Source organism: Salvelinus sp. IW2-2015, linkage group LG2 (assembly GCF_002910315.2).
Source record: "Salvelinus sp. IW2-2015 linkage group LG2, ASM291031v2, whole genome shotgun sequence".
Lineage (NCBI taxonomy): Eukaryota > Metazoa > Chordata > Actinopteri > Salmoniformes > Salmonidae > Salvelinus > Salvelinus sp. IW2-2015.
Genome location: NC_036839.1, coordinates 24918749 through 24945895, shown reverse-complemented (window position 1 = coordinate 24945895; position 27147 = coordinate 24918749). Strand labels below are relative to the sequence as shown.

Genomic DNA, 27147 nt, shown 5'->3' with positions numbered 1-27147 from the left:
TTTAGTGGAAAGTTGTGGAATAGCTGTTAGTGAATATTGGCAATCATTAKTAATCCATTATTAATATAATCCTTATTGGTCACATCAGAAACAGATGCAGACTCAGTTATTATACTCCTTACATGTTTAAATGGCTGGTTTTGTATACATTCAGTGTTACTTATACAATCCTGCAGTCTTAATGTAAAGTTCATCCTAATAAAATACCAAGAATTCCAAATCTGATKACTATGACAGTATATTTACAAGAGTGCTAAGGGTACAGTACTGTATGGGAGTAGGATGTTACCTTAATAGCTATTTAATAAAACTATTCAATTCAATAAAGGGTATACAATATTCAAGAAAATGTTGCAGTTTATAGAAATACATACTATACTTAGTTTATACTAAAGTTTTAAATCATTTAGCAAAAAATAACATCTCTATTGAAACAATCATAGTATAAGATACACATCAAGGTCTTTGATAGTTCAATTGTCTTCAGTTAGCACATACAGTACAGTAATAAAATGGTCCATACCTTTTACTATACAGTTTCCATTGATTTCCTTAAAATTCCTGTCACAAGTACACTTGTAGGATCCTTTAGTGTTTGTACAATAGTGAGCACACATGTCAAACCCAAGACACTCATTGATTTCTGAGGAGAAAAAAGAAAAATCAGTCAGTTACTAAGGTGGCATACCTCTCAAATAAAAAATGGTTGATATAGTCCCAACCTATCTATGTGAGGATATCTATTGTATATTCTAATTGGGATWAAAAAAAWATATACTGAACAAAAATAAACGCAACATGCAACAATTTCAAGATTGGTGGCTTATGGTAGAGAAATTAACATTAAATTATCTGGCAACAGCACTGGTGGACATTCCTGCAGTCAGCTACTATAAACACCTACTTGGAAAGCCATGTTATGTATATTGTTCATCATCCACAGCTAAATTATGTACATGATATCTAACCACATTAGTTACATTAGTTACATTATAGAATTTCATTATTACAGTTAACATTCTGTCCAATTGAACAGTGAAGAGAAAGAGGTCATACGGTACCTTCACACTGGCCAGTCTTTAGATTTCTCCTAAAGCCAGATTTACAATGACATATTGAACTTGTGTTTGTCTGATTGCAAATTGCATCCTCCCCACATGGGTTTGACTTCTTTCCACATACGTCTCCATGGGAAACTACAATTGAAAACAACACTTTGATTKCACATGAAAACACATTCCTAAACATTGTACATGCTTGCAAAAAGTTACTTCATTGATGTGTGGAAGCCAAGAGAACAACTTTCACCGGACAGAAACACACACAGCAAATATGTTACTACCATAAATGTTCTGACATCTTTTAACCCTTGGATCTAGCAGAAGAGCCCTAGATTATCTCACACATTCAGTTCCTTCCTAGTGACATTTATTACTTCCATCTAAACAGCAGGATATTGATCTGTGTGACACACACGCACAGGCCTTGCAGTCCTGCTCGTCCGAGCCCCTGTCCCCACAGTCATTGAAGAGGTCACACTGCAGCTGGGCTGGGATGCAGCGCTGGGTACTGCAGGTGAACTCAGCCTTCCCACACGGCCTGGGTCGGCCAGACACCATCTCTGTTTTGGGACACACACAGGACCCAAACACACATCGGATAGAAAGACCTCATCGGCAACAGAGAAGAAATGCATTTGCATGAAAGCATGGGTGGTGTTTTGAGATATCTTTATAAAAATGCTGATAGTAGCCAAGATTCGAAGAATGATGTGGCTTTGAGTTTCTAGGGATATTAAAGGAACTTGACTAATACACAGTTTTTGATGTAATTAGGAATAAAGTTAGATTGGAAAATCAACCTCCTTAGTTCAACATTCTTAATGAAGAAAAATGTAATGTTTGAACTGGTATAAACTCACCACATTCCTTCTCGTCCGAGTTATCCCCACAGTCATCCACCTTGTTACACAGTTGGTCAGGGCGCAGACACACACGGTCATTTCTACATCGGTGTGGCCGTGTGGGGGGACAAGGAAGTTTGGCTGGAGGGGAGAAGAAACACAAGTATTCCAGACAGTCAAATACACTTTAGTTCATTCAACACAGTCCATTCTAGTCCATTCACCAGAGTTTATTCAACTCCTTCATAAAAAAGACATTAATTTTCTTTAAGAAATTCACCATTTCAACCATGAATATTACCTTACATGAAATATGTAAGTAATAGCTAATAAAATATCCATCAAACACCTTTGAGAAAACATCTAARTGAGAGACGTTATTTCAACCCACCACACATCTCTGTGTCCTCGTCTGAGTTGTCTCCACAGTCGTCCTTGCCATCACACACCCATGCGTGGAGCTTGCACAAGGTGTTGTTGCAAATGAACTCATCGGGACGGCAGAAGAAGATGCCTGCAATTACAGACTGAAGGTGAGCAGCACTGCCCGTGGGCTTTCTTTCACAAGGTCGTCTGTTCCATTTCCTTCCAAAACTTCATATTCAACAGCATTGTGCTAGCAGTATAGTGTCTGAATGAAAGAATGTTCTTGTTAGAGAAATGACCTTTGCTTGGCCAGAATAGGACTATTGTGTTGTACACCTTTCACAACAAACACATGGCTAGAGCTGTGGTTGCTACGCTACTAGCCATGTGTGAGTTCGAACCCCCCACTGATCGTGACATTCATTGCACTGTGAAAACTAGGCGGGCTGCAATTGATTCTACCTAAGCTGAGAAGGAAGAAAATATAATGTGTGTACCATATTGGCAGGCATGTGTTCGGTGTTAGTGTGTTCCAGTGAACATGCTCAACTCTGTCCCCAGTTGCAATTTAATATTTCTTATATTTCTTATACAGGTAACATGTCCAGTTATAACATTCAGTGGCTGCATATGTTTCAGCTTGTGCCTTCCTCACTGTGTGTGTGTGTGTGTGTGTGTGTGTGTGTGTGTGTGTGTGTGTGTGTGTGTGTGTGTGTGTGTGTGTGTGTGTGTGCAACACCTGAAATGCATGTCTCTACTGTAGTAGGACATGTTGCCTGCATATTAAAAGAAAATGAAGATGGACCTGTATAGAAAACCAATAGTTTTCTAGCACACTGGCATGTTTAGTGAATATGTCCAGCCCTTTTGTACCTTGACTGCAGTTYTCCTCATCGCTATGGTCCACACAGTCAAAAATGTCGTCACAGCGCCATCTCCGTGGGATACAGTGGGCATGATTCAGACACAGGAACTCGTCTTCCTTGCACTCCTTCACGCAGCCCGCCTGGCAACATGGTAACACAAAACAGCATTATATAGTATTAGATGTCAAACACAGACRAGACTTTACACACATCCTTTTCTATACTGTTAGGAATTCACCTTACACTGGACACCAAAATATGTAGGGACCATCCTTACAAATAGGTATATATAATCTTTGCCGTATTAAAGGTCCAATGCAGTCGTTTTTATCTCAATATCAACTAATTTGTGGTTAACAATTAAGTACCTTACTGTGATTGTTTTCAATTAAAATTGTTAAAAAGAAACAAAAATGGATTCTTAGCAAAGAGTAATTTCTCAAGCAAGAATTTTGCTAGGACTGTCTGGGAGTGGTCTGAGTGGGTAGGGGAAAATTGAAACTAGCTCTTATTGGCAGATAGAGAGTTCTAAACCTTTCTTATTGGTCTATTAACTAATGTACCGCCTGCTGATGTCACCAGTCAGGCCAAAACTCTATCCAACTAAAACAGSCTGAAGTTTCAGGTGGCGTTTTCATACTGGTCTTACACTAAAAGGGCATTATCATTMTTTTCACAATTTCACAGCATTATTCCAACCTMAGTGTGGAAATATATATAAAACACAAGAAAATCACTTTTTTTTACTGCACTGGACATTACTTACTGTAACTTTTTTGTAAATAAACAAAAAAGGTACAGTAAGTAAGTACAGATTGATTGATATAGATGAGTACCAAGCAGAGCCACACCCACCTCATCTGACCCATCCAGACAGTTGTCCTGTCCATCACATCTCAGACTGGCCGACACACACCCTCCACTGGCACACACATACTCATTTAAGGAGCAGGAGGGGAACACTGGAAACACAAAGATCAGAGACCTAGAACTTTATGAGTGTACACACTCTACCAAATAATAATAGAACAGCCATTATTCACAGCATGAGTGGGGCTGGTTTGTACCTGCTCTGTACACTCATAAAGAAGGTTGCATGCTCCATGTTAGCCTAGTGTAAGTGCTAAAAAAAACCCGCTACAGCCCTTTCTTTCCAAACCAGCAGTGCTGGACATTGGACAGATACTAGGTCTAAATATGATGTCTTCCCTCAGGCTAGGGCATGCTGTGTGCTGCCTGCTGCTGAATTAAGTGGTCTGAAACACACCCACACAATCATCACCACTGGGGCTCCGGATGAGGTTACACTGGCTAGCTACTGTACTGTAGTGGCTGCACTTCAGTACAATACAAGGCATTTTCTGTTAGAATGGGAATGAGCCAATATCAACCCACTTACTGTGGGTAAAACACGTACTGATGCAGTATCTATTTGGGGTGGCAGGTAGCCTAGTGTTGGGCCAGTAACCGAAAGATTGCTGGATCGAATCCCCGCGCTGACAAGGTAAAGATCAGTGGTTCTACCCCTGAACAAGGCAGTTAACCCACTGTTCCTAGGCCATCATTGTAAATAAGAATGTGTTCTTAACTGACTTGCMTAGTTAAAGAAAGGTAAAATAAAAATAAATAAATACAAAATGTATTAATTGGTTACAGAATTGAAACAGTATTTCATTACATGTCACATAGAAAGTAGCCTTGGCATTTCTCCTGCTAGTACCTTGTAGCTATCGTAAAGGGTCAAGCAACCTCCTCCACACCAACATTTCCTCATCTTACTTTACACCCCATTAAAAAGTCCAGAAAAACTATCTTTGTCCTGTTTTTTTTACCAAAGAATATAAACTACAACACTCCATGTTACCACAGGAGCTCTGCAGTGATTCTCAGCTTTTAAACAACTACTTCAACTTCACATTTAAAAAGTTTTGGGGAAACGTTCCCTTCCGACCTTGTCTAGTCTTTCTCGTATACTGTACCTGTTCCCTGGCAGTTTCTCTCGTCCTCTCCTGTCTTGCAGTCCTCTTGGCCATCACAGAGCCACTTGAGGGAGATGCAGAGGTTATTGAGACACTGAAACTGGTCCTCAGCACACCGAGCCTCACAGCCCTTCTGTAGAGAGATGTACAGAACAAGAAGCTCACATTTACAATAGGCTCATACTTGACACCACATATGTTCTTATTCTTATACAGTAGGAACATCAGGTAATACTTTATTTGAAGGGTACCTACAGTACATWAGGACTTCATAGCACATTCATTACCCATACATAACGCATTCATAGACTATGTTAACTCTTTACAGTGAGTGTTCATTGCCAGTTTATTAGGTTTTTGGTAAGAATTGTGGGGGGGGGGGGCAAGAAAAGTAGTTGTTTACAAGAGAAACCATGCATCGCTGACAAATGTTTACATACTCTGTGAACTAAATATACAGTTTGACCCAGAAAGACATCATTGGGACCACACACACAATAATGGATTAACARAAGTTGCACATAGAGGGGATTATTCATACTATATACTGTAATTGCTGTGGAGGTATTTAACAGAGCAATAAATTACAAGGCATAATAAATGGGTAATTCCGTGCCTTTCACCTTGAATTAGCCATTCCACAATGGAGATATGAATATTTTCTAAGGACCGTCTAATTTTTCATGAATAGCTCACGCTTTAAAAAAATTCACATTCTGCAAAACAGGTCCACAACTCCTATGCAAGGCTAGTTAAAGCAGTATTTTGAGTTAGTGAACCAGTTTGCATAATTATTTATACATTTGCATAAGAGCAGAAACATAAAATGTCTCTCTATTAGGACATTGTCAGCCTTAGTAGGCTATTCTCTCATGTGTTCCATTAAAAAATGTAATATTTAACGATTTGGATTTCATAATGCTATTAAATCATCAAGCCCGTTGTTGCATTTTCAATTCAATAATCATACATTGATGTTTAGCCCTCAAAAATAAAGAAATAAACATGGGGGTAGGGTCAATTCACTCAAATCAGATTATTCAAGAGTGGACAGACACAAGGTTGTGATTCACACAGTTTACAGGCTATAACATTCTATTTAAAGGCTGCTGTTAAATGACAACAGGGATCACTGACCTCGTCTGAATTATCATGGCAATCATAGTCTCCATCGCAGCGGAATCGAGCCGAGATGCAGTCCCCGTTAGCACAGGCAAAGTCCTTGTGGTTACAGGTCAATGGCTCTGAGTCAAGGAGAGAACAAGGACATTACCATACTTGAAATAGAAATGAAGTAGGAGCTGGCCCCAAAAAACGATACGCTCTACCACCTACCGATAATTAGAATTGTTAAACAACGTTACCTGGATCTTCATCATTTTCTACAAGGCTCTAGCACTCCCTAGCAAGTGATGTCTGTTATAGACTATTTATAGTTATAGACTAGGTTATATACACTTTGATACATATACAATAGTCGTGGAAAAGCAACCAACCTCTAAGAAAATACACACATGGGTCTTTATAAGAGGTGTCATAAGAGAAGWGAATCCCCTAGACCATTTTACAGGAGATATCTCTTTAGCATTGCATGCTAATCATCTGGCAGTAGGCCTACTGTATAAACCATCTGTTGGCTTGTCAGAGACGTTTGTTGGACTTGATAGTTGGCATGCCAGYGGCTTTCAAGATGTTAATACATTCATAGCTATAGTGACAGCTTAGGGAGACAGTATACTCCTGAGCCCTACTATCTGGCAACCTCCACTCTGCACATTAAGGTACACTGTATGTCTAGGTCTCTGAGGACAACATTATGCCATATTTAAGCAGCATCAAATTCCAGTGCTGGGGTTTTCCCCTTATCCCCTTGTTATCATGGACTGTTAACTGACTGTAGGGAGTGAAGGTAGTTGTGTTTATGAGCTGATCTGTTATCATGGACTGTTAACAGACTATAGGGAGTGTTATGAGCTGCAGTTAGAGGAAAGGTCCCAGCAGAGCCTGCAGTCTGCAGCAGATTGTGATTTGCAGCCTCTCTCTCTCTGCTGTCTGCTAGCCTAGCTGGCACACCTGCTTAATTCTTTACCATTCAACACTCGACTGGACTTTATTAGCATTTTAAGTGACATCAATAGGTAAGGGGAATAAGCATATAATAAATCAAATGAACGATGCATACTCAGCATAAAACGCAAATACACACATGGATGCTTGTGTGCACACACACGCACACGTACATAGTGCAGAGATGAGATATGGACTAACTGGGTTAACAAAGACCTTTCATAAGTAAACATAAACTTTATTCCAGCAGTTGGTGATGAATATGTAAACAAAAAAAGTGAGCTGGGAAAATTACAGAGGAGAGACGGTATCAAAGCGGAGGATTCTCTGGAGCTCTGACTTTCTTTCAGATCCAAAGAGGTTGGAGCGGGAACATGCTCAGAGGGCATAGCCAAGTTATAAACAGCTAGGTACAGCGCTCCACTGAGCTACCAGCTGCTTAACTTTGATTGTGGGAACACTTTACAAAGTTTAGCAGAGGAATGGTACAGTATACAAAGACACAAAGCAAGAGGGAAAAACAGAGTAACACAGTTCATCCTTAAACAGTCCCAAAATACCAATGGAACTGCGCAAGTGCATAAGCAGAGTAAATACACATGACTTCTCCATGACTTTTAACCATATTTCCATKACCAACAATTGGTGGCGTCTCTATGTACGTATACAAAAGTAAGCGTAATGTGGTATTGACACTGGTAGGCTGCTCTCTGATCCCATGTACCACCTCCTGTCATTGTGCAAGGCACTTAACCCCCACAAAGTAGAACACCTGTTAGGTAACTGTACAAAACACATGTGGTCAACTCTCAGTCTGGAGAGCTACTGGGTGTGCAGACTTTTGATCAAGCCCTGCTCAAACACTGAGCCAGTTAATCATGGTCCGGTTGAGGAGCTAATTTCTAAAATGTGGTTTGTTACAGGAGAACTGGAATAAAGGCCTGCACACCCATTAGCTCTCCTGGATGATGGTTGACCACCCTTGATGTACTGTATAACATTGTAACCAAATACTTGTTATGCCTTTTGAAATAATTAGCTCATTTTWTTTWWTTTTATTGAATATCCGAAACATACAACGTACTTGCAGTGAAGCCGCTCAACAACTACATCAATAATTAGCTCACTATCAAAGATCAAACGGCTTTGATAGACTACAAATCTTTTCATTCAGCTAAAGCGAGCCCGCAAATCTTCTTCAGGAAATGTACCTTTTCTAGTTTAGTAATATTTATCTTAGCTAGCTACCTTAGAAGAGTTTACTTTTCAGGCTGACTAGCATCTATTGAGTTGCAATGTCCCATACATTGGATGCCTAAATCAACTGGAAGTATCTACAAAACAATCGTTTTAGACACATAATCCAAAAGAATGGCACATTTTTTTTACCACGTTTGAACTGATTCCCAACTAATACAATGACAAAGTGAATCGTTTGTTTCATCTAAAATATTTGTTTAAATTAATCATATGAATAATTCAAAAAAAGTATATACAGTTGAAGTCGGAAGTTTACCCACACTTAGGTTGGAGTCATTAAAACTCGTTTTTCAACCACTCCACAMATTTCTTGTTAACAAACTATAGTTTGGCAAGTCGGTTAGGACATCTACTTTGTGCATCTACATCTACAAGTAATTTTTCCAACAATTGTTTACAGACAGATAATTTCACTTATAATTTACTGTATCACAATTCCAGTGGGTCAGAAGTTTACATACACTAAGTTGACTGTGCCTTTAAACAACTTGGAAAATTCCAGAAAATGATGTCATGGCTTTAGAAGCTTCTGTTAGGCTAATTGACATCATTTGAGTCAATTGGAGGTGTACCTGTGGATGTATTTCAAGGCCTACCTTCAAACTCAGTGCCTCTTTGCTTGACACATGGGAAAATCAAAAGAAATCAGCCAAGACCTCAGAAAATAACTTGTAGACCTCCACAAGTCTGGTTCATCCTTGGGAGCAATTTTCAAACGCCTGAAGGTACCACGTTCATCRGTACAAACAATAGTACGCAATAGTAACTGACCTAAGACAGGGAATTTTTACTAGGATTAAATGTCAGGAATTGTGAAAAACTGAGTTTAAATGTATTTGGCTAAGGTGTATGTAAACTTCCGATTCAACTGTATGTATAGCCTTATTCGCGAGTGTCGATGGAACGTTTTTTGGGACATAACAAAACATGAATACATGCTAACAATAGCTAGTTAACTAGAGGGTACAAGATATGTTTTGAATTGGCTACCTAGTTATTAGTCTGTTCTCTATCAGCTGCAATGTCCAACTGTCTCTCTGTCCTTTAGCAACGGCCCACTTGTCTTGCACACATGCAGGTGACGCATGCAAACAGAGCAGCGCAAGAGTGTTATTCAAATCCTGGCTGATAAGTCGATTTTTATTTGATTGATAAAACTTTTTTTTTTATAACTGTGGCTAAATAAATTACATTAACAGAAATTATAAAAGGAATTTCCATAAAATCCCTCAAATTTGGTCAAATTGATCATTTTCCAAAACTTCTCGAGGCCTGGAAAATACTATTTGAAAATTGTCTTACTTTTCCATGATTTTCATGACCGTACAAACCCTAGTTGGCCTGTACGACGTCAAGAGCATATATAATTTGCTACAAGCTAGGAGAGAGCTAAGAAAGTAGAGCAGCAGACATAGGCGTACTCACTGCAGTTCTGCTCATCTGAGTTGTCTCCACAGTCGTTCTGGCTGTCACACCTCCAGTGGTCCGGGATGCAGTTGTTATTCTCACAGCGGAATTCATGAGGTCCGCAGGTCTTTTCATCTTTTTTACATCAGGAAACAAACAAACAGACAGATGCAAATGTCTTCAAAGAGCATGAATATTAATGGTGGAGCTATCATATTTCTATGTGTAATCATCATTTCCTTAGGGTTTCCTCGTAGTGCAAGGCTGACACCAAGTTCAAAACATCCCTCGTACTCGAGAGACACTAACACAGTGTAAGATGAAATACCTGACTGTGCTGCCAATGGCTTAGATCTCMTAACAGAATCTATGACAACAACTTTGCAATATTAAACACCTTCTCTTAAKACCCCACAAAATATTTGCAAAAAAATATTTGATAAAATGATGTCTTCCTAAGATTGGTGATAGAGAAAGTGTTACCTCCCCTCCCTGTGAGACTGTTAAGGCAGAAACTAAAATAAGAGTGAGGTAATTTTGGATTATGTCATCCAATTGCTCACTGACCTTAATTGCCTACATTTTTTGCTATGTTAAAAATATACATTTATTCATCTMAAAAGTTTGATACAGAGGGTTCTGTTTCCTAAAACCAGGAGACAAGAAACACTTCTAAACATATGTATATCTAAATTACACGTAATGGCTTTCAAAGTCATAGCCAAGTCTCTTTTTGAAATACATTTATACATAAGTAGGTAGGGAAAATGACCAGAGTATAACAGTACTCACGTAGAGGGTTAGGTATCAGAAGGAGATGGTGACAGGTGTGGCAGGATGCTGTCAAAGTCTTAATATGACATACAGTACCATTCACAAGTTTGGACACACCTACTCATTCAGGGGTTTTTCTTTATTTTTTACTATTTTCTACATTGCAGAACAATAGTGAAGACATCAAAACTATGAAATAACACATATGGAATCATGCAGTAACCAAAAAAGTGTTAACCAAATTAAAATATATTTTGTATTTGAGATTCATCAAAGTAACCACCCTTTGCCTTGATGACAGTTTTGCACACTCTTGGCACTCTCAACCAGCTTCATGTGGTAGTCGCCTGGAATGCATTTCAATTAACAGGTGTGCTTTGTTAAAAGTTAATTTGTGGAATTTCTTTCCTTCTTAATGCGTTTGAGTTGCGTTGTGACAAAATCAAATCAAATCAAAGTTTATTTGTCACGTGCGCCGAATACAACAGGTGTAGACCTTACAGTGAAATTATTACTTACAGGCTCTAACCAATAGTGAGAAAAAAAGGTATGTGTGTGTGTGTAGGTAAGTAAAGAAATAAAACAACAGTAAAAATACATTTGAAAATAAGAGTAGCAAGGCTATATACAGACACCGGTTAGTCAGGCTTATTGAGGTAGTATGTACATGTAGGTATGGTTAAAGTGACTATGCATATATGATGAACAGAGAGTAGCAGCAGCGTAAAAGGAGGGGTTGGCGGGAGGTGGGACACAATACAGATAGCCCAGTTAGCCAATGTGCGGGAGCACTGGTTGGTCGGGCCAATTGAGGTAGTATGTACATGGATGTATGGTTAAAGTGACTATGCATATAAGATAAACAGAGAGTAGCAGCAGCGTAAAAGAGGCGTTGGGGGGGGGGGCGTCACACAATGTAAATAGTCCGGGTAACCATTGGTTACCTGTTCAGAAGTCTTATGGCTTGGGGGTAAAAACTGTTGAGAAGCCTTTTTGTCCTATACTTGGCACTCCGGTACCGCTTGCCATGCGGTAGTAGAGAGAACAGTCTATGACTGGGGTGGCTGGGGTCTTTGACAATTTTTAGGGCCTTCCTCTGACACCGCCTGGTGTAGAGGTCCTGGATGGCAGGCAGCTTTGCCCCAGTGATGTATTGGGCCATACGCACTACCCTCTGAAGTGCCTTGCGGTCAGAGGCCGAGCAATTGCCGTACCAGGCAGTGATGCAACCGGTCAGGATGCTCTTGATGTTGCAGCTGTAGAATCTTTTGAGGATCTCAGGACCCATGCCAAAATGTTTTAGTTTCCTGAGGGGGAATAGGCTTTGTCGTGCCCTCTTCACGACTGTATTGGTGTGTTTGGACCATTCTAGTTTGTTGTTGATGTGGACACCAAGGAATTTGAAGCTCTCAACCTGCTCCACTACAGCCCCGTCGATGAGAATGGGGACGTGCTCAGTGCTCCTTTTCCTGTAGTCCACAATCATCTCCTTAGTCTTGGTTACGTTGAGGGATAGGTTGTTATTCTGGCACCACCCGGCCAGGTCTCTGACCTCCTCCCTATAGGCTGTCTCGTCGTTGTCGGTGATCAGGCCTACCACTGTTGTGTTGTCTGCAAACTTAATGATGGTGTTGGACTCGTGCCTGGCCATGGAGTCGTGGGTGAACAGGGAGTACAGGAAGGGACTGAGCACACACCCCCGGGGAGCTCCAATGTTGAGTATCAGTGTGGCAGATGTGTTGCTACCTACCTTCACCACCTGGGGGCGACCCGTCAGGAAGTCCAGGATCCAGTTGCAGAGGGAGGCGTTTAGTCCCAGGTTCCTTAGCTTAGTGATGAGCTTTGATGGTACTATGGTGTTGAACGCTGAGCTGTAGTCAATGAATAGCATTCTCACATAGGTGTTCCTTTTGTCCAGGTGGGAAAGGGCAGTGTGTAGTGCAATAGAGATTGCATCATCTGTGGATCTGTTTGGGCGGTATGCAAATTGGAGTGGGTCTAGGGTTTCTGGGATAATGGTGTTGATGTGAGCCATTACCAGCCTTTCAAAGCACTTCATGGGTACAGACGTGAGTGCTACAGGTCTGTAGTCATTTAGGCAGGTTGCCTTTGTGTTCTTGGGCACAGGGACTATGGTGCTCTGCTTGAAGCATGTTGGTATTACAGACTCAATCAGGGACATGTTGAAATGTCAGTGTAGACACCTGCCAGTTGGTCAGCATATGCCCGGAGCACACGTCCTGCTAATCCGTCTGGCCCCGCAGCCTTGTGAATGACCTGTTTAAAGGTCTTACTCACGTCGCCTACGGAGAGCATGATCACACAGTCGTCCGGAACAGCTGATGCTCTCATGCATGCCTCAGTGTTGCTTGTCTCGAAGCGAGCATAGAAGTGATTTAGCTCGTCTGGTATGCTCGTGTCACTGGGCAGCTCGCGGCTGTGCTTCCCTTTGTAGTCTGTAATAGATTGCAAGCCCTGCCACATGAGCGTTGGAACCGGTGTAGTATGATTCAATCTTAGCCCTGTATTGTCGCTTTGCCTGTTTGATGGTTCGTCGCAGGGCATAGCAGGATTTCTTGTAAGCTTCCGGGTTAGAGTCCCGCACCTTGAAAGCAGCAGCTCTACCCTTTAGCTCAGTACGAATGTCGCCTGTAATCCATGGCTTCTGGTTGRAGTATGTACGTACAGTCACTGTGGGGACGACGTCCTCAATGCACTTATTGATAAAGCCAGTGACTGATGTGGTGGTGTATTCCTCAATGTCATCAGAAGAATCCCGGGACATGTTCCAGTCTGTGATAGCAAAACAGTCCTGTAGTTTAGCATCTGCTTCATCTGACCATTTTTTTATAGACCGAGTCACTGGTGCTTCCTGCTATAATTTTTGCTTGTAAGCAAGAATCAGGAGGATAGAGTTGTGGTCGGATTTACCAAATGGAGGATAATGGTAATCGGGAGGGGCTTTGTACGCGTCTCTGTGTGTGAGTACAGGTGATCTAGAATTTCTTTCCCTCTGGTTGCACATTTAACATGTTGATAGAGATTTGGTAGAACTGATTTAAGTTTCCCTGCATTAAAACCTTTTCTCAATAGGGGGTGCTGTTACACTTTGTAAAAATTTCGTTCCCAAATTAAACTGCCTCGTACTCAATTCTTGCTCGTACAATATGCATATATTATTACTATTGGATAGAAAACACTCTCTAGTTTCTAAAACCGTTTGAATTATTTCTCTGAGTGAAACAGAACTCATTCTGCAGCACACTTCCTGTCAGGAAGTGAGATTTCTGAAATCGAGTCTCTGTTCTAGTGCCAGTTTATAAATTCCAATGTAAGCTATGGGGCTACATGCACTGCATACGCCTTCCCCTAGATGTCAGTAAGCGGTGAGAATTTGAATGGAGTGGATTGCATCATCGGGTCACTATAAATCCTCTTGGAACGGAAGGTCCGACCTTTTCAACGCGGGGCTGACGCCAGAGGCACCAGCATGGCGTCCTGAAAAGCTTTCGTTTGAGAAGTTCTATATATCCGGCTCTGATTTAATTTGATTTTTGTCTTAAAAACATCATACGGTAGTTAATTTAAACCGACTTATAGCAGTTTATACCAGTTTATTGCGATTTTCTGGATTTATTTGTCACGCGCTATCGCGTGTTGGACACCTCTCCAGCACATGGCTAGCGTTAGCTGCTAATTCTACAGGACAAGAGGACATCTTTCAACCAAAAGACGATTGTTCTGGACAAAGGACACCTTGCCCAAGATTCTGATGGAAGCTCATCAAAAAGTAAGAAGTCTTTATGCTGTTAATTCGTATTTATGTTGAAAAAAGTTACACAATAATTCCGGCATTCATTTCGGCACGGTCTCGCTGTAACGCACGCTGTATGCCGTAGTACTTAATTTTAAAAATCTACACAGCGGTTGCATTAAGAACTATGTATCTTTCATTTGCTGTCCAACCTGTATTTTTTAGTCAAGTTACGATTAGTTATCGATTAGATTAGGTGCCTCTCCAAGATGGCGCCGGACAGATTGCTTGAAGTTTGGCTACAATTCACATTGTATAACCACGATTTGTGCCGCTAAATATGCACATTTTCGAACAAACCCTATATGCATTGTGTAATATGATGTTACAGGACTGTCATCTGATGAAGTATATGAGGTTAGTCAAAAATTATATATCTTTTGCTGGTTTGTTAGGATCGCTAACCTTTGCTGCTGGTAAATGGCTTGTGTTTCTGGCTATTGTGGTAAGCTAAATAATGCTATATTGTGTTTTCGCTGTACGACACTTAAAAAATCTGAAATATGGCTGGATTCACAAGATGTTGGTCTTTCATTTGCTGTATACTGTGTCTTTTTCAGAAATGTTTTATGATGAGTTTTAGGTATTTGACGTTGGTCTCTGTAATTATTCTGGCTGCTTCGGCGCAATTTCAGATTGCAGCTGCAATGTAGAACTGTAATTTATACCTGAAATATGCACATTTTTCTAACAAAACATATGCTATATACAATAAATATGTTATCAGACTGTCATCTGACATGAATTTGTTTCTTGGTTAGTGACTATTATATCTTATTTTTCGAATTTGTGAATGCTACCTATGCAGTAAAAAATGGTGGAGAAAAAAAGTTGTTGTCTTTTGCTATCGTGGTTAGTAATAGAAATACATATGTGTCTTCCTGTAAAACATTTTAAAAATCAGAAATGATGGCTGGATTCCACAAGATGTGTATCTTTCATTGGTGTCTTGACTTGTGATTTCATGATATTTAGATGCTAGTATTTACTTGTGGCGCTATGCTAGGTTATGCTAGTCAGCTTTTTTACTGATGAGGGTGCTCCCGGATCCGGGATGTAGTACCAGTAAAAGTTAAAGTCTCGGCCACTACGAGCGCCGCCTCTGGGTGAGTGGTTTCCTGTTTACTTATTTCCTTATACATCTGACTGAGTGCGGTCTTGGGCCCGCATCTGATTGTGGTGGTAAATAAACAGCCACAAAAAGTATAGCTGAGAACTCTTAGGCAAGTAGAGTGGCCTGCATTTATCCCAATATAGTCTACTTCAGGCGAGCAAAATCTAGAAACTTCCTGAGATTTCATGCACCAGCGTTGTTTACAAATATGCACAGACCCCCCCCCCCCCCCCTCGTTTATACCGGAGTGTTCTGTTCTATCTTGCCGGTGCAGCGTGTATCCCGCTAGCTGAATATCCATGTCGTCATTCAGCCACGATTCCGTGAAACATAGGATACTACAGTTTTTGATGTCCCGTTGGTAGGATATTCGTGATCGTACCTCGTCTAGTTTATTGTCCAATGATTGCACGTTGGTGAGTAATATTGACGGTAACGGTAGCTTTCCAACTCGCCTTCTGCGGATCCGGACGAGGCATCCGTCTCTACTTCCTCTGTGTCGCTTCCTTATGCGAATAATTGGGATGTCTGCCCTGCGGGGTGTTTGGAGATTATTGTGTGAGTCCTACTTGTTGTTGTTGTTGTTGAAAAAATCTTTGTCTAATCCGAGGTGAGTGATCTCTTTTCTGCCGTAAGATATGGTTGCAGAAACATTATGTACAAAATAATTTACAAATATCGCAAAAAAAAMCACATAATAGCACAATTGGTTAGGAGACCGTAAAACGGCGGCCATCTCCTCCTCCGATAGCCCTATTTGGTAAAAGACCAAGTCAAGAACAGCTCAAATAAGCAAAGAGAAACAACAATCCATCATTACTTTAAGACATGAACCATCAAGCGTAATGATGAAACAGGCTCTCATGAGGACCGCCACACGAAAGGAATACCAAGAGTTACCTTTGTTGCATAGGATAAGTTCATTAGAGTTACCAGCCTCCGAAATTGCAGCCCAAATAAATGCTTCACAGAGTTCAAGTAACAGACATCTAAACATCAACTGTACAGAGCAGACTGTGTGAATCAGGYCTTCATGGTCGAATTCCTGCAAAGAAACCACTACTAAAGGACACCAATAATAAGAAGAAACTTGCTTGGGCCAAGAAACACGAGCAATGGACATAGAACGGTGGAAATCTGTCCTTTGGTCTGATGAGTCCAAATTTTAGATTTTTGGTTCCAACCGCCATGTCTTTGTGAGACGCAGAGTAGGTGAACAGATGATCTCCGCATGAGTAGTTCCCACCTTGAATTATGGAGGAGGTGGTGTGATGGTGTGGGGGTGCTTTGCTGGTGACACTGTCGTGATTTATTTATAATTCAAGGCACACTTAACCAGTATGGCTTACACAGTATTTTGAATTGATACGCCATCCCATCTGGTTTACGCTTAGTGAGACTATCATTTGTTTTCAACAGGACAATAACCAAACACACCTCCAGGCTGTGTAAGGGCTATTTGACCARGAAGGAGAGTGATGGAGTGCTGCATCAGATGACCTGGCCTCCACAATCACCCAACCTCAACCCAATTGAGATGGTTTGGGATGAGTTGGACCGCAGAGTGAAGGAAAAGCAGCCAACAAGTGCTCAGCATATGTGGAAACTCCTTCAAAACTGTTGGAAAAGCATTCCAGGTGAAGCTGGTTGAGAGAATGTCATCAAGGCTAAGGGTGGCTACTTTGAAGAATCTCAAATATAGAATATATTTTGATTTGTTTCACACTTTTTTGGTTACTACGTGATTCCATATAGTATGTGTTATTTCATAGTTTTGATGTCTTCACTATTATTCTACAATGTAGAAAATAGTAAAAATAAAGAAACACCATGGAATGAGTAGGTGTGTCCAAACTTTTGACTGGTACTGTATATATTGTATTATTATTATTTCAGTGTCATACTCAAATTGGTGCCGAGCCCACATTATAAGAAACAATTTCTTAGTTGCTGTTCCAATGTGACAACAGGGGCAGGAGGGGAGTGCGCACACACACACACACACACACACACCACACACACACACAACACACACCCACACACACACACACACACACACACACACACAACACACACACACACACACACACACACACACACACACACACACACACACACACACGAGGGGAAACTCATTAGGAACCAGCCACTAACAAGATATAAAATAAATAGTGACACAGCACTATAGATGATATATCTTACTTGGCTCATTAGAGCTTCACTTTTACAATCAAATGTCAGTTCAAATCATCTTTGAAAATGTATGACTATTTTGAGTAGTATACCTATTTTTTATTTATTTTTGAGCACTTTTTCAACTTTGTCACTGGATCGATTTGTGTCTGAGTGTACTGAAATATCTTGTAAAAAATGCCACTTGATGAAGAGTAACAGCAACTCAGAAGCATAGATAACAATCACAGGGAAATCAATGTAAGGAGGGAGCTGCAGGGAAGTGACATGCCATTATAAAACATCCTGATGATAGCTTTTTCAAATGTCACTCAAATGAATTTCTGTTGAGATTGGCATGCTGATAACACCCACCACACACACCAGGGTTTCCCGGCTAACGGATTAATTAAAAGCCAATAAATACAATTGTAGCTGGCCAAATTGTCCGGGGCTACATATCATACATCCTGATTTCGTGCTCCAGCACCATTCTCTCACTCCTTGGCCTTATGCGCCTGATGCTGAGGAGAGAGAAAGAGAGAGCGAGAGGAGCCTTGGGATACTGTTGATAGCGACGATGGAGGCCTATTTCATTGAAGTAAAATGAAAGTTAAAATGAAAGTGCCTATAGTGAAAAGCCTACCAGGAGAATGTCCTCCACATGGACAAGATTTTAATATTGTATGGGACATAAATGGGAAGAATGTTGGCACGTCCAAATGCAGGCTACTGCGCAACTCGCTATTCCGGTAGGATGCAACTTTGGAACAGTTTTTTTTCTCTTCTCATATTTATAATCATTTTATCATAATTATTACTGTATATCATTGTTATTACTGTAGGCATATTTATGAATCCAAACCAGTTCTTTAAATATGCAAAACGGGTTTTGGTTAATTCTGTTGAGACATTTTCAGCGGCTAAATTATCTGTCTCTTTAATTGTGTGCTCCATATTTAGTTAAGATATAGTAGGTTATAAGTAGGCCTGTTGTAAAATACTGTACATATCATTAGCCTATTGCTGTACATTTGTTGGGTATGGTAGGCACTAGCCTTTCTTAGTAATTGCTGCAATACAGCCTGTTCAAAACATTTGTGACGTTTTAAACCAGTTCTCAAGTGTTTTGTTTCATTCAGAGCCATTTTCTTTGGCTAAATTAAGTTCCAACTGTATTGTCGTGTTAGCCGCAATATAATATCCTGCTCATATTTTCTCTATAAATAATGGCTTAACTTACTTTTGATATTAGCCTAATAAAGTTTAGAAACTTTTGTGAAGATTTGGTGTGGTGTGGTTATTAGCCATTATACTGCAGGCCTATGGTACTAAAGTTCTCCAACTGACTTCGACAGATACACTTGAGGTGATGCTTGTCTTCATAAAAAATATTCTGATTGAAAATGAATGAATAAGCCTCCTCCTGTATGCCCATATCTGTATAGCAGAGGCAGTAGRCTAGCCTATCTGACAAGGATAATGAAATATACGTTGGTGTCGTAGCATGTCGTCGGCCAAATCTCTCTCTCTCTCTGGGACTATGCCTAAGCTTCTCTTCAATTATATATATACATTTTTATATTAATATCATACAGTGGACACCTAMGCCAACAGTATAGGCCTATGCATGCAATGCCCTGATGCATTTAGTGCTCAAATCCCCGACAGCTGAACCATGAGGTGGACAATTATTATTTTAGGAAAGCAAAAACCAATAAAACAATAGGCTATGAAGTTTTCTAATGCTACACATCGAAACACAAGCAACAGTGTTTTTGTCATTTGTTCTAGGCTATTTTTAAGGACACGTAAATGTGCCTCATTTTTTGATGGCACTGGCTGCATGGGTGAACGTCCTTATGGGTTATGCACCCAATGCATATGGATGACCGGTACATTTCTTAAAATGCCCGATAAATTAAAATCTTCCCGGTCACTTGACCGGCACAAACACACACACACACACTCAATCGAAACCATTGAAGTTATTTTCTCTCAGATTGACTTATTGAGTCAATTGGTTGAGCCAAATAACAAAGTAAGAAAAGGTTTGTTTGGAAGCGGTTGGAGGCCTGTAATAGCCATCTCTATTAAATGATAGGCCGTTTTAAGCAGTGAACGGCTATCCTAAAGTGGTAAAGGCTAATGAGAGGTGAATTATTTCATGTATGAACTAGTTGTGCAAGTGCTGAAATACACTGACATCCACACAGGTAAAGAGAACTAGTAATGGAAGAATGAGATTTAAAAACATCTCAAGGACAATGGTTTAGGAGTATGATTTCACTATCCTAATTATCCTCCATATCGCATTCAATTGTTAACTTAACAGCATTTAGGAAACGTTAATTAAAATGTTACAACRTCTAAAAGAGATCTCTTTAGTTAGCGGCAATTATTAGCTTACAGCATGTTTTGAACTTCAGAAGAGTTAGTATCGAACAAAACAACCAATACTTTGAGTGAAGAAACAATTGATCTTGAGCTGATCGATTTTCCCAAAGATTATGGCAGCCTATCTATCCACTCAAAAAACCATTGGACTGAGATGAAGAGGAAAACGGCCTTAAAAGATAGAACACTTTCTAACACTGCACAAAGGCCCAAGAAGGAAATTCATGTGGAACCTTGATCTCTTTCTTCTAGATGTGAGCAGACCTAAAAWTCGTTGAAAGCCTAATCCAGAGGAAGAAGTTGACTTAAAAGTAGAACAACACAGCTCAGTGACTTCCTAACTTCAGTTTCAAGTCATGATYGGTGGGAAAGATAGTTGTATGAGATTGGAAAGTATCTCTACCACTGAAAATACCCTGAACATAATACTATAAACTATTTGTGGGGGTCAAAACACTAAAGAAGAAAGGACCATAATGCACTAACTATCCAATGTGATGTCTGCTGTTTTGGTGCCATACACACAACTGAAAAGTCTGACATCCAGTGCTGATAAACTACCAGTCTTTATGGCTGCTTCAACTCAATCAGTACAGAGCAGATTAGAATGAACCCATGCGTACAATTAATTCATTTCCTAATCACAATTTCAACCGAGGAGCAATAAAACTATAGGACTGGTTTGATTTATGATTTTAACGCTCCCCCACTCACCACAATTAGCCTCGTCTGACCCGTCTGTGCAGTCCGGGTCCTCATCACACACCCACAGCTTGGAGATGCAGTGCATGGAGGCCTTGCACTGGAACTGATCCGGGGAACAGGTGCTCTCCGCTGTGGGGAGGAGGGGGTCCCGGTTTACACCAGGCCAAATCAAATCAAATTTTATACAACTGCTGTAGACCTTAYCGTGAAATGCTTGTGGGGAAGGGAGAGCAATAGGGGATGGGAGAGAGTGATAGAGAGATAAGGGGGGGAGAGAGAGATATGGGAAGAGAGAGAGATGGGGAGATGGAGAGAAGACAGACGTAAGGAGTAAGAGGTGAGCAAACAGCCCTAAAGCCTTGAACACATGGATTAATAACTATAATTTACAGAGGCAGGAACATGCTGTGTTAGTAACATGTATTACTATACCTTACAGATGGAATCATCAGCCTCTGATTTAGAAATAACTGACTTGCAAACAGGTTAACACAATAAACAGATCAACCCAAATATCTGCAGTCTAGAAACATCCAAGTCAGTTCAAAACTCAGATAACCATCCATGTCAATGGTTTCCATGTGTTTGATGCCATTCCATTTGCACTGTTCCAGACATTAGTATGAGCCGTCCTCCCCTCAGCAGCCTCCTGTCATTGGCACAGTGTTCCTGATAAGATCTACTACATTTACAAATGTACATCTTGTTATGAATTTTATGAATAATGACTAAATGATGTATACATTTAACATAGAACTATAACTAACATAATTCTACCCTGTCTCTGTATAATGATAAATAATGTTTGTCCATAAGAAAGAGGGACTGTTAGCAGGCAGGGAACTGTGGCAGACAACTTGTGACCACTGTGGAACTGATAACAGGGAAGGAAGTCTCCCCACCCAGGGAGGGGAGAAACCTTGAGCTTGTAGTAGATTGTATAATAGGTGGCAGGCAATGTATGAGAAGGAGAAGACTTGTGAACTATATTGTCATTGTCTTAGAGGAGGAGGGACAGTTATGACGAAATGAGAGGTATATAAACCAATGTACATGTAAGGATGGGCAGAGCTCTCGTAAATAAACATGCTGACTATGGTAGACTGGCCTCTGTCTGTTTCATTTCAACAAGAACCTTACAAATTATTGGTAACAGACCGAGTAGTTTAATTGAAGTTCAGTTTAAGAACATTGAGAACAAAATCCTCTTAACACATCTACAGTCTGATTAAGAGTGAGAATGCCTACGACTCCTACAGTGTATTGCGATGGCTGAAGTAATTATATAGCTCTCCTTAATCAAAGCTTTTATACTGATTCTCACTCCATAGTGACTCTCACTCCATCTTGATATCACAGGCAAGCAAAACAAATGTAGCAACCCACAGACATTTTGTCAGAGGTATAACCTTACTGCTGATAGCTAGAGTTACCATCAAATAAGATAAATACCTATCTCTGTTCTCTCTTTCACTTTCTAATTCAATCATAGCTAATCCTCTCACACAGGGAAAGGGCTAAACATGTATGCCTTTGGAATACCTAATCACTATCTGACTCCCTATTATTTAAGGCAGCACGTAAGGGTAGGCTGTCTGAGCTTCACTATAAATTCACCGGTAAGGACCTTTAGGAGTATTTATCTCAATCTGTCAGATACCATCTTTACACTTTCACATAAGAATTTCCATCTCATTCTTTGTTGAACTGCTGGCAAAAAATATATAAAACGGAAAATTATCCTATAGAAGAAGTCTATCCTAAATTAAAAAGTAATCCTAAAGATTCCTAAAACAATCCCTCTGGTAGTAATTTAGAAGGTCCTTCTTACGACAGTCTGTCTCATCCTCTCCGTCTCCACAGTCGTCCTGTCCATTGCAGCGGAGGTTTAGAGGGATACACTTCTGTTTCCGGGTGCATTTGAACTGCCCTGACAGACATATGTACGTCTCTGAAAGATAAAATTGAGGAGAAGAGGTAGTACCAAGCGTCCACTTAGGGTGAAAATCATCCATCAACGAAAACATGTAGGACAAAAGGCTGCATCACCTTAATGTAAAGTGAAGTTGTTGGCTTAGCAAAGAACAACCTAATAAAAAAATAACAATGCTTTGAAATCAAAGCACAKTCACACATGGGCTTGTTATTGTGACATAAATCCATACTTGTTATTTTTTTGTATTGCAGCAACATGTCTTGAAACGGTATCAAGCGGTAAGAAAGGTATGAAGCTACTGGCTAACGTATTGTTTGATTTTCCATCTGAACATCAACAGGTTCAGTGTGAAAGTCAGTAACAACTACAGTCTTCTTTAATGGACATGTTATTGTGGCCAGATACCAGACGTATGTTTTTGTGTTGAAGCAAGATGTACTGAAAGGCATCATTAAAGGTATAAAGCTGCTTGAAGACGTATTGTTTATCTGCTTTTCCCCCTGAACATCAACAGATAACAGACTCCTACAGAAAGACTCAGTGTGAAGGACAGTAACAACCCTAGAAATATTATTCCTAGAACTGGGAAGCCCCTTAGACCATGGCAATTTGACTTCACCAATCTTCTTGAATGGGGATGCATGTTCCAGTCTTCCTCCTTACCACAGTTAGCCTCATCTGAGTTGTCTCCACAGTCGTTCTCCCCATCACAGATGAAGGGAGGTAGAGCACAGAGGCCAGTGCCACACTGGAACCGACCGGGCTGACATTTGAATTCAGCTGCATGAAAATTAGCAATGTTATCTCAGAATGCAAAGCCAGCAAATTACAGTACTTGTACACTGAACATTATGTATGCTCACGTATTATGATAAGCTACACATTCGTAATAAAAAAAATATTTAATGACAATGTAAAACAACAGTTCTTGCATTTCTGAAAAGCATTTGTAAACATGCATTTAATACACGTTCTAAAGTTAACTTCAAAACGCAGAATATTATTTAAAATATTCTCAGATCACAGTAAAAGATCACAGCAAAAATGTATAATAAAAATGTTTTTTATACAGTTATAGATTGAATTTGGCCTACCATACCAGGATCCCCAGTAAGTCCAGTAATGCATAGTTTGTATAAATTGGAAAACATGGTACTCACGACAGTCAGCAGGCTCATCTGAGCCATCGCCACAGTCATCCACAGTGTCACACTTCCACCAGAAAGGAATGCACTCGTCGGTCCCGCAGCGGAACTACAAAACACACTAATTAATCAGACTGAATTCTCACTCAACACAAAAAATGGATTCTAACTTTCCATTCGAGTTGTTCAAAGCATAACAAAGCAACACTACTATTTTCATGGGACTTAAGCTACAGAAGCAAGGCAGGAAAGAAGAGAGAGTGTGATATAAACAAAGAGAAAAAGCATGAAACAACAGATCTGCCTTAGGGAAAACCCAGAATATAATAACAAACTGGAAAAGAGTTACCATATTATCTACAAGTGCCGAGGAGAGTGTGAGGGGCTAGGCACTGACCTGACTTGCAGTGCAGTTGGAGAGGCAGGTTTTATTGTCAGCGGCGAGGTAGAAATTAGTTGGACAAGCACACTTGTGTTCCCCGCTGGGGGAGAGGAGACACAAGTGGCTGCATCCTCCATTGGCCACCTGACACTGGTGCTTGGGCACTGCACAGAGGGAGGGGGGAAGATGGGGGGCAACACCAAAAGTACAACATCATTAAACTGAACATTAGCCACATTCTTAATATCATACCCTATATAATTACGTCCTATATAATAATAGCATAACCATGGGCTGGCAGGTGAGGGGACTGCTTGRCTGGGTGGGTTACTCTACCTTCAGGTTGGCGTAGTGAATGGTAAATCTTAACAGACTTGATGGCTTGCCAGGAGTTAAGCAGCTCTATCCCCTGGGCCCCAGTTGTTTTATGTGCCCTTCGGAGTGATTTGGATTTCCCATCCGTCCAGTAGACAAAGTCCTCAAACAGTGTCAGACCCATCACACCTTGGATGTGGTCGTAGGACACTGGGAAGAGACACAATACAGGCAAAAGAGAATCGCCATTAGTGAATGAGCATGCAGCATGACAGCAGATCTGTCTTACCAAACACAACTATTATGACTGCAGAAGCCAACAAATGATCAGCAGTGTGTTGTAATCAGACCTGTGTTTAAACATATTAGTTTTCTTCAAATACTTTTAATACTTCAAATACTTCCATTATTCTCCAATTTGTTTTGAGGAGATGAGGAGAGAGGATGCAAGGAAATGTACCCATTGTATTCTGCCTCACCTTTGTGTCTCTGGGAGCCCTCCATGTTGGCAAACAGAATGTGGTTGTCGTCAGCCCAGTACAGCCTCTTGTTGGTGTAATCTATAGTGAGGGCAGTTGGGCTGTAGATCTCCTTGTCGATGATAACGACCTGCCCACGGCCATCCATGCCCACACGACCAATATAAGGGGACTCACAGCAGTCCACCCAGAACACATACCTACACAGGGAGGAATGTTGGCGAGGTCTTAGAAGATGTCACTAACAAAACATTTTAAAAACAGTAGGTTAAATGTTACCAAAAGTTAGTTGCGTTAGCACCTAGGATCAAGGGAGACACTCAAGTTTTATAATACTATTTCTCTTGACACATTGATGAAAATAGTAATGGCCTATAAACCTTCAAGCTGCATACTGGACCCTATTCCAACTAAACTACTGAAAGAGCTGCTTCCTGTGCTTGGCCCTCCTATGTTGAACATAATAAACAGCTCCCTATCCACCGGATGTGTAACAAACTCACTCACAGTGGCAGTAAAAAAGCCCCTCTTGAAAAAGCCAAACCTTGACCAAGAAAATATAAAAAACTATCGGCCTATATCGAATCTCCCATTCCTCTCAATTTTTTTGGGGAAAAAGCTGCAACTCACTGACAAACAATGTATACGAAACACTTCAGTCTGGTTTTAGACTGAGACTGCACTTGTGAAGGTGTAAATGACCTTTTAATGGCATCAGACCAAGGCTCTGCATATGTCCTCGTGCTCCTAGACCTTAGTGCTGGTCTTTAATACCATCAATCACCACATTCTTTTCGAGAGATTGGAAACACAAATTGGTCTCCACCGACAAGTTCTGGCCTGGTTTAGATCTTATCTGTCGGAAAGATATCAGTTTGTTTCTGTGGATGGTTTGTCCTCTGACAAATCAACTGGAAATGTCAGTGTTCCTCAAGGCTCCGTTTTAGGAAAACTATTGTTTTCACTATATATTTTACTTCTTGGTGATGTCATTCGGAAACATGATGTTAACTTTCACTGCCATGCGGACGACACACAGCTGTACATTTCGATGAAACATGGTGAAGCCCCAAAATTACCCTCCCTGGAAGCCTGTGTTTCAGACATAAGAAGTTGATGCCGGCAAATGTTCTACTTTTAAACTCGGACAAAACAGAGATGCTAGTTCTAGGTCCCAAGAATCAAAGAGATATTCTGTTGAATCTGACAATTAATCTTGATGGTTGTACAGCCGTCTCAAATAAAACTGTGAAGAACCTCGGCGTTACTCTGGACCCTGATCTCTCTTTTGACGAACATATCAAGACTGTTTCAAGGACAGCTTTTTCCATCTATGTAACATTGCAAAAATCAGACACTTTCTGTCCAAAAATTATGCAGAAAAATGTATCCATGCTTTTGTCTCTACTGCAATGCTCTACTTTCCGGCTACCCGGATAAAGCACTAAATAAACTTCAGTTAGTGCTAAACACGGCTTCTAGAATCTTGACTAGAACCCCCAAAAATTATCATATTACTCCAGTGCTAGCCTCTCTACACTGGCTTCCTGTTAAGGCTTGGGCTGATTTCAAGGTTTTACTGCTAACCTACAAAGCATTACACGGGCTTGCTCCTACCTAACTTTCCAATTTGGTCCTGCCGTACATACCTACATGTAYGATACGGTCACAAGACGCAGGCCTCCTTACTGTCCCTAGAATTTCTAAGCAAACAGCTGGAGGCAGGGCTTTCTCCTATAGAGCTCCATTTTTATGGAATAGTCTACTTATCCATGTGAGAGACGCAGACTCGGTCTCGACCTTTAAGTCTTTATTGAAGACTCATCTCTTCAGTAGGTCCTATGATTGAGTGTAGTCTGGCCCAGGAGTGTGAAGGTGAACGGAAAGGCTCTGGAGCAACGAACCGCCCTTGCTGTCTCTGCCTGGCCGGTTCCCATCTCTTCACTGGGATTCTCTGCCTCAAACCCTATTACAGGGGCTGAGTCACTGGCTTACTGGTGCTCTTCCATGCCGTCCCTAGGAGGGGTGCGTCACTCGAGTGGGTTGAGTCACTGACGTGATCTCCT

General features: G+C 40.6%; 1 protein-coding gene across 1 annotated transcript in view; it reads right to left on the bottom strand.

The window, feature by feature from the left end:
• Positions 1-27147, bottom strand: part of lrp1bb (low density lipoprotein receptor-related protein 1Bb) — a 393420-nt gene that overhangs the window by 26306 nt on the left and 339967 nt on the right. Inside the window, exons 60-76 of the mRNA XM_070446279.1 lie at positions 25082-25281; positions 24624-24812; positions 24303-24451; positions 23921-24014; positions 23424-23540; positions 22656-22775; positions 20834-20953; positions 9867-9983; positions 6252-6358; positions 5115-5247; positions 3991-4097; positions 3143-3275; positions 2295-2417; positions 1922-2044; positions 1481-1621; positions 1062-1196; positions 524-643 (exon numbers count right to left, since the gene is read on the bottom strand). Of these exons, the coding sequence (XP_070302380.1) occupies positions 524-643; positions 1062-1196; positions 1481-1621; positions 1922-2044; positions 2295-2417; positions 3143-3275; positions 3991-4097; positions 5115-5247; positions 6252-6358; positions 9867-9983; positions 20834-20953; positions 22656-22775; positions 23424-23540; positions 23921-24014; positions 24303-24451; positions 24624-24812; positions 25082-25281 (2228 nt within the window). The remainder of the gene's footprint in view (positions 1-523; positions 644-1061; positions 1197-1480; positions 1622-1921; positions 2045-2294; positions 2418-3142; positions 3276-3990; positions 4098-5114; positions 5248-6251; positions 6359-9866; positions 9984-20833; positions 20954-22655; positions 22776-23423; positions 23541-23920; positions 24015-24302; positions 24452-24623; positions 24813-25081; positions 25282-27147) is intronic.